The following is a 12,147-nucleotide window of genomic DNA, read 5'->3' as shown; positions in this document are numbered from 1 at the left end:
GATGAGGAGCAAAGCGGCAGGCTGGCCTTGCAGCTGCAGGAGCAGGAGAGGCAGCTGGTCTTCCAGGTGCCCGCGGGCGTCCTCCCGCGCCTGGGGCGCCTAGGGTGGCCGAGCCAGCCGTGGCGGGAGATGCCCCCGCGGGCTGGCCGCCTTCCCCTCCCGCGCCGCGGCTGCTGGGGCGCGGGCAGGCGGAGGGGCGGGAGCGCTGAAGGCGGGGGCGGGCGCTCGCAGGCACGGCAGGCAGGCAGGCAGGCAGGAGCTCATAAATAGAGCGCCACGCGGCCGGGCCGAGCGGGCAGGGGGACAGCGGGGGCGCCCGGTTGGAGTCCCCCCGACGGCGGGTCATGGCTTCGCTGCTGGGGGGCTACGCCTGGTCGGAGCGGCTGGACTGCTCGGCTCTGGAGCTGTCCGACGCCGCCGCCGACGCCGCGGGAGCCCGGCCGGAGAAAAGCAGCGCCGAGAGCCGCATCCGACGGCCCATGAACGCCTTCATGGTGTGGGCCAAGGACGAGAGAAAGCGCCTGGCCGTCCAGAACCCGGACCTGCACAACGCCGAGCTCAGCAAGATGCTAGGTGAGCCAGGGGCGGAGGCGGGCGGGAAGGGGCGCCTTTGAGCCCAGCGCGCAAGGCTGGACGGCGCGCCCCCTTTCTGGCCATTCCCGCGGGGACCTCTCGCTCCTCTCCCCCTGCGCTTGCCTTGGGGCAGCCCCAGCGGCGTGGCGAGCCCGCCGTTCGGCCCTGGCCTCTTCCCGACCGACGGGTCCGACTCGTTCCCCCGCCCCGGAGGGCAGCAGCAGCCTTGAAGCCCGTGGTGGTGCACCTGGGACAGGCCCGCAGCAGCCAACCTCGCGCCCCCCCCCCCCCACTCCCCTTTCTCCTCTTGGGAGGCATTTCCCCCCATTATTTGACGTTTCTTTATGCAAGGCACAGCAGCAGCGCAGATGAGTGGGGTGCAATGATTAAAATACATGAATATGTAAAGAATTGTTTCTCTTTTGTTGGAGGGGCTGCGGGGGGGGGGAGGGAGCTGACGCGCGCGCGGAGCCAAGTGGGGCATCTTTCCCGACTTTTTCACAACCGGAGCCCAAAAGGGGGTCTCCGTCGCTGCATTAAGCCGTCGCCCTCAAGTCAGACCTGAGCGCGCCTCAGCCCCGACGGCTTCTATGAGAGGGAGAAGCGGCCGCGCTGAACCCCAGGACTGGACGGCGAGCTCCGTTGCGCGCAGTCTCCGCGGAGGTGAATTCGAATTCGGGGCCGCCTCCCACAGCCGCGCGCTCCCATCTCAGGTATCCTCCCGTGGAGATCAATGGGACTTCCAAGGGGGGTTCACTCGGACCCCGAGCTCTGTTAGGCGCAATCCGGCTTTCCTTTCCCTGGGAAAGCCCTCGAAGGTGCCGCAGGAATTTGCGATCGGGATGCTGCAAAGAGGATGTTTTTCTTTCCCTTTGCTAAGGGGCAAGAAAACTTGCGAATAGAAAGATCTGTACAGGAGTGGTTTGAAAACACACACACACACCCCATCCCTTTAACGAAGTTTCTCAAAATGTGCCGATGACAAAAATGTAAACCCTAAAGCCTTTTTTAAAAAAAAACTATTAAAAACTTATTAAAAATAAAGATCAGCTGATAAAAAACCGATAACTGATTATTGAATGTTCACCGTTGCAAATATCGCTTTAGGCAAGCGAAGACTACTTCTAACCAATTACAGAAAAACGGGAAAGGGGGGGGGGATCTCCCAAATGTATGTTTCCTATCTTGCTACAAAGGTCTTTTATTAGTTCAGCATTTTGGCATGTTCGAAGCACAGAAAATCTTTTCTCAGCCATAGTCAAGATCAATAGTAAAATGTTTACGGCAGAATCTGCGAAGAGAAAAGAAAAGGGGGCTGGCAGATCTTAACTGGGGTACTTTTAGAGTTCATAAACCTGAAAGATGCATTATCAGTTTTCTGTCCAAAATAATGTTAATAAGAAAATAGGGAAAGGGGGGAAATCTCTGCACCACTTTGCTTCTAACTAGGAAGTTAACTGATTGATGTTTGAAAGTTAATTGTTTTAGTTCAGATGCTGAATTGACCACATTTTTAAAAAAAGTATACCGCTAGTGTGGGGAACGAGCAATTTTAAATAATCTAAAACTGAAGCAGAAGGGTATTCCTCCTTTCATATTCATGTTGGTGACATGTCCACTCATCTACCAGGAATTCAGACAGATCTTTAATTTTAATGTACTTCTTAGTTCCATTTATGCTACCTCTCAAACAAGTACCAGAAGCAAAAATAAAAGTGTTACAACTGCAAATGAAAAAGAAGATAGAAGTCATAAATATATGAAATAAATCAATGGCAATATCGCATCTACAAAATCAGATCAAATCCCAACAAATTTAGCGCTTATCAGCTTACAAGCCCAGAACATCATTAACATCCTAAAAACATCCAATTCGGGAAGCGCTGAGACCAACTTCCTCATTTGTTATCTTCTCTGTTTTGTTCTCTCTCACCCTTTCAAAATAAAATGACTTGGTTTGCAGTGGAATTTATTAGAACTGGAAGTGATTTAAAAAAAAATATTAGAGGAGAAATGACAATGGCGATTTTTGCTTGTATTTCCAAGATCTATTTTAAAACCTTTTATCTTTCCAGTCTCCTGAACATCTCAGTTTATTTTATTTATAAAATTTATACGCTGCTTTTCTGCTGAAACAAAGGATCCGAAGTGAATGACAGACTTAATCTGAAACAGTGTGCCAACTCAAAATCCAAATATGTCAAGAACTCTTATTGCTGCTACTATTATTACAAAGCTCTATACAATACGCCGTTCTTTCTTTGCATCATTCACAATTGTAAAAAGAAAATCAAACTAAAGCTCTACAGCAGCAGTTAATCTTTTAAAAATACTAAAACAGTTGTCCTAAAAATACTTCCTTTGAAGCACATCCCACCCAAAGCAAAATCTGTTTGAAACAGTGTTTAAGAGCTGCCTTGCTCTAATCTAACTGCATTTTATTACACTGATTTTGATGTGGTTCATTTCCAAGTAGCTGTGCACAGGATTGAAGTCATGAGAGAAACACAGGAGAGAAATTCTGCAAACATTTCTAGGTTTTGAAAGTTGGATTGCCATGAAGCAAGCAAGCTTTCTTTCTTTCTTTCTTTCTTTCTTTTTTTCTTTCTTTCTTTCTTTCTTTCTTTCTTTCTTTCTTACATTGTGAATTCAAAATAAGCATACATATTTTCTCCATAACATTCATAATTTTATTAACCTCAGTTCTTCAAACTTTTTAGGTTTTCCTCTTAGGGAAACTGCTCTGACTCCTTAACAATTTCTGTGGCTGTCTTCTGAACTTTTATGCCAGTTCCATGGTATCCTTTTTGAAATGGGGAGCAAAGAATTGAACACTTTGACACTGGATGTTTTATTTTTCATTCTTTTCTTATTAAGCCTAAATATGAAATATGAACATAAGAAAAATCCCGCTGGATAGATGAATAGTCTATCCAGTATGTTTCCCACAGTGACGAAACCAATGTAAAGGCAATATCCTTCTGCTGGTTACCAACAACAGCAATTGGTAGTCAGAGGTACATTGCTTCTACACACGGAGGTTTAATTTAGTTCACATGGCTAACAGGCACCATATGAGTATATTCTCCATGAATCTGCGAGTGGCCTTTTAAAGCCACCTTAGTCAATTGTGATCGTTACATCTTGTGGCAGTGAGTCCCACAAGTTAATTACACAGTGAGTGAAAGAAGAATTTTCTCTTGTCTGTCTCAAATCTACTATCCATCAGTTTCACTGGGTGCCTCTGAATTGTAGTATTACAGGAAAAGAGTCAGAAGTTTCTAAAAATTATGAGCAGAATCTAACCATTAAAAAAAGTGTTTGACCTTTCCTTGTGGAATTGTCTGATCATTAAGCTCTCCTTTCTCTGCTGTTTTGCCTGCTCTACAGTATCTTTTTTTAAAAAGATAAGGCAAACCAAAACAGTTTTTAGCAGTCCAAAATTCTGAATGGGTCGGCACCTTAAAATTTGTGCAGAGACGTTTCAGTATTGCCTGATTTGTTTTCCATCCCTTTCCTTAAGAGTCTGTAGCATGGAGTTTGCCTTTCCTGTGTAGTTGCAAGCTGGGTTGATATTTCATTGGACTCTCTACCATAACCCCTAGATCTCTTTCCTGGTTTATCACAGCCAGTTCAAGCCTCAACGGTGTATTGGTGGAGCTGCGGCTTTTTTGCCCCAGCATATATTGCTTTGCGCTCACTTCCATTGAATCGCGTTAGCCATTTTGGTACCTATCTGGAGAGATCTTTTGTGAGAAACCCTTCTGGAAGTCCCTTGCAGACTGACTTCGGGATTCTCACCATCCTGAATCACTTGATGTCATCTGGCACATTGATAACCTCACAGCTGACCTGGACTCCAAGACCCCAAAGCTCAGTGTTAGCATCTAAAGTCAACGTCTCTCTGTAATTAACATACAGATCTTTATGCTGAGAATTCCCCACTTTAAAAAAAAGTCCGCAACCTTAAAATTCTATGCCGGTAATAAATGATGCAAGGCAGATTGGATTTCATTGGATTTAATTTCAACATTCAGCTTCCATTTTCGGGAAGACTGGCTATGTTAATGTGTCATGATGAAAATAAAAAGCTGAGGTATGGCGTAACCAGCACAAAATAAGAAAGAACCACCGCCCCCTTGGCTGCTGAAAGAACAACCCAAAAAGCTTAGACAGTGCACGCGTATATTAAAGTGCAGCAATATATAAAAGTGCAGTGCAATAACACTATATAAAATCGGTTATCCCATGGGCGCTTTATATCCCAGAATTAAGTCGTGGTGTGTGCAATAATTATATGGATAGATTATTCCACTGAAGGAAACTATCAATGTTGAAAACGAGGATTTCAGCTGTGGAAGCCCGTTTTGGACTATTACTGCTTTGTGGATTTGGACTGATTTATACTTTATTGCTTTTTCTCATCCTATGTCTTTAAGGAATCCCAGAGGAAGTCCCACACAAGACAATATGTAAGGACAGTATATGCACTGTGAATCAAGTCTTTTGAGTATGTTTCGGGACTTCACCAGTTGCTTTACAGTCCAGCAGCCTTATATGAATGGTGCTTAATTCACCTACCTTTTGTATGCTTCTTTGCACATTTATTTGTATGCTGCTAAGACTATGACTGTATTGTGACATAGGCATTTTCTATCCATTTGTATTTAGTTGTATTGCACTGCACTTTTATATGTTGCTGCACGTTAACATACTCGTGCACTGTCTAAGCTTTTGAGTTGTTCAGCCATGAGGGCCGTGGTTCTTTTTCATTTTGTGAGAACAAATAAACAGCCAGACACCAATCGTATTTTGACCATGCTATGAAATAAGGAAGAGAAGTTTCTTTCAGTAATCGTGGTAAAATTGTTGGGTTTATTGTTTTTCTATGAGTATCCTTAAGGAATCAAAATCCCAAATTGAAGTTTTCATCTTTTGAAATGTCAGATTTGGGGGCTAACTAAACTTCTGCTGCAGAATTATTTACTCTGAAGTAGCTCCAATTAATTGCCGTGTGATTGAAACTTCAGTAGAGATTCTGGGATCCCCCCCCCCTTTTCAAATCTGAAGGAAGCAAAAGGGACCTCACTATTAAATAAACAAAAACAATAACGATATATTAGAAGGAATTACCATCTGTAGGTATTTCAAATCCCCTTTATATCAACATTGCAGGAGCAAAAGAACCTTTCATTTGCAGCCTTCTGAATTAACATGCACTGTTTTTTTTAAAAAAAAACCTGTTATTTTTTAATTCCTTTGTACCTCATCTTTTCTTCCAGTGGGGACCCAAAGCAACTTGCTTACATCTTTCTCCTCTCCTCATCTATTTTATCTGTGAATTAAACTGACTAGTCAAAGTTAATCCACAAGTTTCCTTGATGGAGGGGGATTTGAGCCTGGCCCTCCCAGAATCTAGGCTGACAATCTCACCATTACACGACACTGCCAGTGCAACCCTATGCATGTTTACTTTGAAGTAAGTTCCACTGCTCAAGGAAGTGTTCATAGGATTGCAGCCTAACCAAATGAACAACTTGTGTTCTGTTCTGAACAATGGTGTCCCGGTGTATGTTTCTTCCCTTTCGTTTTCCCAATATTTGTAGTTCTGTATGTAAGCTGAGTTATACCCTTTTAAATCCATTGAAGTTAGTGGGCCTGAGAAAGTCACAGCTCTGCTTAGCAGAACACTGATTGTCTGACGGCTTCGGTCCACTGTGTCTTTTAGTCGTTCAGTTGTATACATTGAAAATAAGCTTTGATATGCAACTAATTTTGGTGGGCTACAGATTTCTTCATGAAGAACACACTCTCTGTCCTGAGAACTGGATTTTAAATATCATGGGCATTAAAGTTAACTTTGAAATTATTCACTTTGAAGTTCTGGCTATATAAGTTTAGGAAATATATCTACCACCTTCCTATCACAAAATGTGATTCTCTGAGTGACTTACAAGAATTAAACACCCTAATCATAAAAATGCAATGCTAAAATTAAACAAGGAAATGAAATAAAAAGCCATCGAGGGGAAAGAAAGCACAAGTAATAGCATATTAAATATCTACAACTTTTTAAAATACAGCAAATGCAATAGTGGGTAAAAGCATGGGAGTTCCAATAGAGCAGGATTAAAAGAATAATAAACTATTACTGATAAGAAGAACAAGCAAGAACTGATAAAACAGTAGTCGTTATTGCCATGGAATAAAAACGGATTTTACAACTTACTAAAAAGTCATAAGAGAGGTCAGACAAACTTTATGGGAAAGGAAATTCCAAGTCAGGGTGTCACAGCTGAGAAATCCCTTTCGCACATGCTTGATAATCTCACCCCACCTATTTCAGGGCATTCCCGATAGATCTTAAGCTATGGGCAGGAGGTTCCCTGGCTTTAGTTGGAAGGAAACAATTCTACACTTAGGTTATGAAACAGAGACATGAAATAATAATACCAAAGTCACATTTATGACATTTAAATATGAAAAAGTGATTCTTTGGGTTGAATGGTTACCTTATATCCATAAACAGTCATGTAGCTATTATGGGGACATCCGAACAACAGCCCTGGGTGTTCCCTGGTGAGTCACGTGGGGGCCCCCAGAAAATTGCCACCCACACTTCTGATTCACCCACCACACACACACACACACACACACACACATCGGCCGACACGGAAGCTGGAGTCTGGGCTGTGCGGAGCAGCCAGCTAGCCAGGCTCTGCCCCCCCCCCCCGCCCGGCAAGTGCCTGGGCTGAGCGGCAACTGGAGTCTGGGCTCTGTGGCGCCAGCTCAGATAAATGGGCGCAGGGGGGCCTGGCTACCATTGGGCATGGGGGTGGGGGGGCATGGGGGTGCCTAGCTACCACAGGACACAGGGACAGGGAGGGGTGTGTAGCTACCACGGGGCACGGGGGGCACCATTTTCCCCTGGGCGCCATGTTGTCCCGCTACGCCTCTGTCCATGAAGTTCATTTTAAAAATGAATTCACTGAATTTTCATAGGGAAGTTAACTTACAAGGAAAGGCAAAAGCACTTGGATCTTAAAAGATGACCTGGGCATTGCGGGGAGGGGGGAGGGTAGGGGTGGGGGGGTGAGACAAGATGGAAATTAATAAAATTGTAAATGGTATGGAGAAAGTGGTTACAGAGCAACATTTCTCCCTCTAATATAAATAAAATGTTTGAATTTGTTTGTTAATCTTATTGATTTTATATTCTATTTTATTTATATTACAGTTTTATTTATATGTTTTCTGTTACATGTTCCAGTTTGCCAGCAGTTCACAAAGCAACACCTAAAAACATCGTATCCAAATGAGAGAATGAGTCTAGAAGTTGGGGAGTTGTCTAGAGCACGTCGGCCATAGTTTGAGGATGGGAAAAGGAAGTCCTTCTTCATCCAATGTATGGTTAACCCATGGGATTCACTGCCACGTGACATGGCATTAGCTCAGATGGAATCTTTTAAAAAATGGAAAATAAAACAAGTCTGGAGGCACCTTAAAGTTCAACAGCCGTTATTCGAACTATTGCCGGAATGAATGTTGTCCATTTTTAGGGTGCCTCTGGACTTCTGTTTTATTTTGGTACAATAGCTACAAAAAATGGACCAGTTCATAGAAGAAAGCAGAACACTTGAAAATAGCAAATGCTGGGGACAGAAAAAGGAGAGCCATCATCATCAGATTCCCGAGGGATCTCACCGGTCATTCTTAAACAGAATTTGAACTACATTGACCTTTGATCCAGCAAGAGAGTCGCTAGATCTATCATTGGTCACTAGCCACTATAGCTAGAGACTTCCAAGCAGGATATCTCTTCATTCCAAATGCTGGAGATAGGCAACAGGGACTAGCTGTCATTCCCATGTTTAGCTTGTGACCGAGAGGCCTATGGTTGTCTGCAACTGAAAACAGAAAGCTGACCTAGATAGTATCATTGGACACCACAGTTGTATATTTTTTCTCATTTAAATGTGATTCTCCCTGTACTACCAAATGCCTAGTAGATTTTGTGCAACATTGTCCATACGCAAAGTTCACAGACTTTATTTTGTTCTTTTTCACAACATCTCTGCAATGGGGGCCATTATCCTTTTCAGGTGGGACACTGATGCTCAGGAAGACAGACAGAAAGGGAGAAAAAAAAAGCTTAGCCACTTAGTGAGATTGATTCAAGACTGATAATCTGTCCTTCTCACTCTCCAGTGGATCATGGCAAAAGTGGCTGGCACATCTGGTTTCTCTCTACCATTCTATGAACTGAGAAGGAACAGGTTGTGGTGGGTTTTCCGGGCTGTGTGGCCATGGTCTGGTAGATCCTGTTCCTAATATTAGGAACAAGATCTACCAGACCACAGCCACACAGCCCGAAAAACCCACCACAACCAGTTGAATCCGGCCGTGAAAGCCTTCCACAATACATTGCGAAGGAACAAATCCCAAATTGCTGGGCACAACCCAGTGGGTAGGATCTCCTGCACATCACACATCATGCATTTTTGTGAATTTGCCGCTAGGGAATGTTCTGCCAGATATGTTGAACGGTAGTATTGTCCTGTTCATAAAATGCCACCTACATCCATGGCATTTTACATAGTAAAGTAAAAAATGATAAATAAATAAATAACAGGCCCACTCCCTAAAGAAAAATTGTTATCCAAAATTGAACTTGATAAAAAGATGTCAGGGAAGAGACATTAAAAAAATGGTACTGGGAAAGACAAGAATAGTAGGTGATGAATGTGAGTTGAGGCAGTGAAGCAGGTTGGCAGTTTTCCCCAGTTATTCCTACGGGTGTCATGTAAAAAGGGAACTCTCCTTTCTTGTCATTGCAGGCAAGTCATGGAAGGCTTTGACCCCTTCCCAGAAGAGACCGTATGTCGAAGAGGCAGAGAGGCTGAGGGTGCAGCACATGCGAGATTACCCTAACTACAAGTATCGTCCCAGAAGGAAGAAACAGGTCAAACGGATCTGCAAACGGGTAGATCCCGGCTTCCTGCTGGGGAATCTCTCCAGGGATCAGGATCTCATACCAGAGAAGAGGACATGCAGCAGGGGAGCAGGAGAAAAGGACATTCCAGCTGAATATTCTACTAGTTCGGTCCTGCCAAACCTGGGGAGATACCGGGAGGCCCACAGCAACAATGTTGGCACTCCCATGGACACCTACCCCTACGGTTTGCCCACCCCACCAGAGATGTCTCCTTTGGATGTGATAGACCCTGAGCAGAGCTTCTTCTCCTCCCCTTGCCCAGAAGACCCTCACCACCCTCACATGCCAGGTGGGTCTTACTCTCTGGAATATTCCAGCAGCTCTCTGCAGTGTAATCAACCTCTAGGGCACATGCCAGTCTCTCCAACAGGCTCCTCCATCCTGCCTGCTCCTTCCAGCTGTCCAGCTTCCTCCTCGGCCAATTATTATACTCCAACTTTCCATCCTGCCATCCAGTCTTCCAACCTCCACACCCATCTGGGCCAACTCTCGCCACCCCCTGAACACCAGAACTTCGACAGCCTAGACCAGCTGAGCCAAGCAGAGCTCTTGGAGGAGATGGACCGCAATGAGTTTGACCAGTATCTTAATGCTACCAGCCATCCAGAGCCCAGTGGGCTGATCATCAATGGACACATCCAGGTGTCTCAAACCCCAGGTGTCTCACATTCGTCAGAGACCAGTCTCATTTCTGTCCTAGCAGATGCTACAGCGACTTACTACAATAACTACAGCGTTTCCTAGGCCTGGACAGAAGGGGATGTGCCCCATGGACCAAACCAGAAAGGACTCTACAGTTTTACTGGCCTGCAGGTGCCTCCAAACGTTCTACTCCCTTTGCCACAGGATTGCCTAGGCTGAACTTAAATATCTTTAGGGTTTTATCTACTAGGTAATTACTCTAATTTATCACACACAAACAACTCCCCCACACACTAAATATTGACTGACTTCAAAACAGTGTTCCTAGCTCACTTCAAAGAAGCAGAGAATCAAATCTCGATGACAGATGGAATGTCTTAACAGATCAGATGAAAAGAATTCTCACTCTTCAGTGAAGGTCTGCTTTGCCAGACAATCCCAGGTTATGGTGATAGCAGAGAGTGGCTTCCATAGTTTCCCCATTGCAGAACACGGGAGGTATGGCGATTTGTAGCAATTCCCTTTTTCTATTGCAGGCCTTCATGTTTCCCTTTATGTTGCTGCTGAAGGACTGGTGACCCAAGGAACAACCTGGGGAAGGGGCTCAGTGGGCTGCAGCAGGAGGAGAGGGAAGGGGGAAAGGACTTTCCTTCACTTTGCAAAGTCTATGAATGGTTGGATATGCACTGATATCCATGATTCTTCCTTACTGGAGGTCAGCCAAGACCAATGAGTCAGAAGTGGGGCTTTTCCGCTCTGGGTTGGAGGACAGGAGAATAATGTAAACTGCTTTGTGTCTCCAGTAAGAAGAAAGGCAGCTTATAAATGAAATAACTGAACCTGATACTATTCCCCTGACAACTCTGGAGCTTTAAGGGACGCTTGCAATCCATGCCAATAACATTAGATTCAGTTTCGGTTCATGTCATGTGCTTCTATATTCCAATTTTGTACTTCTGTTTGATATGATTTTTGTACCCTGCCCCCTGGATATCTGGGAAAAATCTTAGGCCCATTATGTATCAGGTATCTGCTGTGCAGCAGGGGCAAATGTCTGTTGCAGCGAGATTTCTTGTATGGATGTATTTCCCCGCACGCCAATTTCAATTTCCATTCTCCTTGCAAAGTGACACCATGTTAAGCGCAACTTTAATTTGAGCACAGCATAGAGAGGGAAAGATTTGAGCACAGCTTTGCCTTGTACATCTTCCCTCCACCCACCACCAGCCTCTCCCGTTCCTTCACGCTCCCGTGCACACCTCTCCCCTGCCCCCTTTGCAAATTTGTTATTACATCAATTTTTGTTATTTATTATATTGATATATCAAAACAGAGAATCACTGCAAAATCACTGTCTTTTATTGCATTTGAAAACCAGGAAAAGTAAGTGTGTGTGTCCGTTTGGGCGGGCGGGCGGGCGAGCGAGCGAGCGGAGGGAGATATATCAGTTCTAAAACATGATCCCCTTCTTCAGCAGAGTTTGGTTTAGGGAATTGCTTTGCCTTTCTTTGGGGGGGGGGGTTATTTTTGGAAAGTGGCTACTATATCAGTATAACTCCAATCACAGGTATCTTGATATAACTGCAATTTGTTAAAGCCCCTTATCTTGCAACTGCTGAGTGTGGTGAGATCTGTGCCTTTAAGAGGGAGCTGATGGGTGGAGTTAAGAGAACCAGGAAAAGCAGAGGCCCATAGACACTTCAGCAAGCATCTGCGGGGCAGGAAGTGACTGGCTTCTCATGTGTAAACAGAGAAATGCAAGGAGATCATACTACAACCTCACTGCGCAGCCAAGAGCTCTGAGCCTCCTTGTAAAATGGCCCTTATAGAGAGCTGCTTTCATAAGTTACTCTAAAAATTTGTTTGAAGGGCTCAGCGAAAGTTATCTGAGGGAATCCATACTCGGATCTCATGTGATTAGGAATAGTATATGTCTG

The 12,147-nt window shown here is 44.5% G+C and overlaps 1 protein-coding gene across 1 annotated transcript; it reads left to right on the top strand.

Moving 5' to 3' along the window:
• The first annotated feature begins 265 nt into the window (after positions 1 to 265).
• On the top strand, positions 266 to 11,591 carry SOX7 (SRY-box transcription factor 7). The gene is made up of 2 exons (XM_048517341.1): positions 266 to 573; positions 9,411 to 11,591. The coding sequence occupies exons 1-2, from the start codon at positions 345 to 347 to the stop codon at positions 10,310 to 10,312; spliced, it is 1,131 nt and encodes a 376-aa protein (XP_048373298.1). The 5' UTR covers positions 266 to 344; the 3' UTR covers positions 10,313 to 11,591.
• The last annotated feature ends 556 nt before the right edge of the window (positions 11,592 to 12,147 follow it).

The sequence above is a fragment of the Sphaerodactylus townsendi genome, linkage group LG01 (genome assembly GCF_021028975.2).
Source record: "Sphaerodactylus townsendi isolate TG3544 linkage group LG01, MPM_Stown_v2.3, whole genome shotgun sequence".
NCBI classification, from domain to species: domain Eukaryota; kingdom Metazoa; phylum Chordata; class Lepidosauria; order Squamata; family Sphaerodactylidae; genus Sphaerodactylus; species Sphaerodactylus townsendi.
Note: the sequence above shows the minus strand (reverse complement) of the source record. Positions and strands in the feature narration are given on the sequence as shown.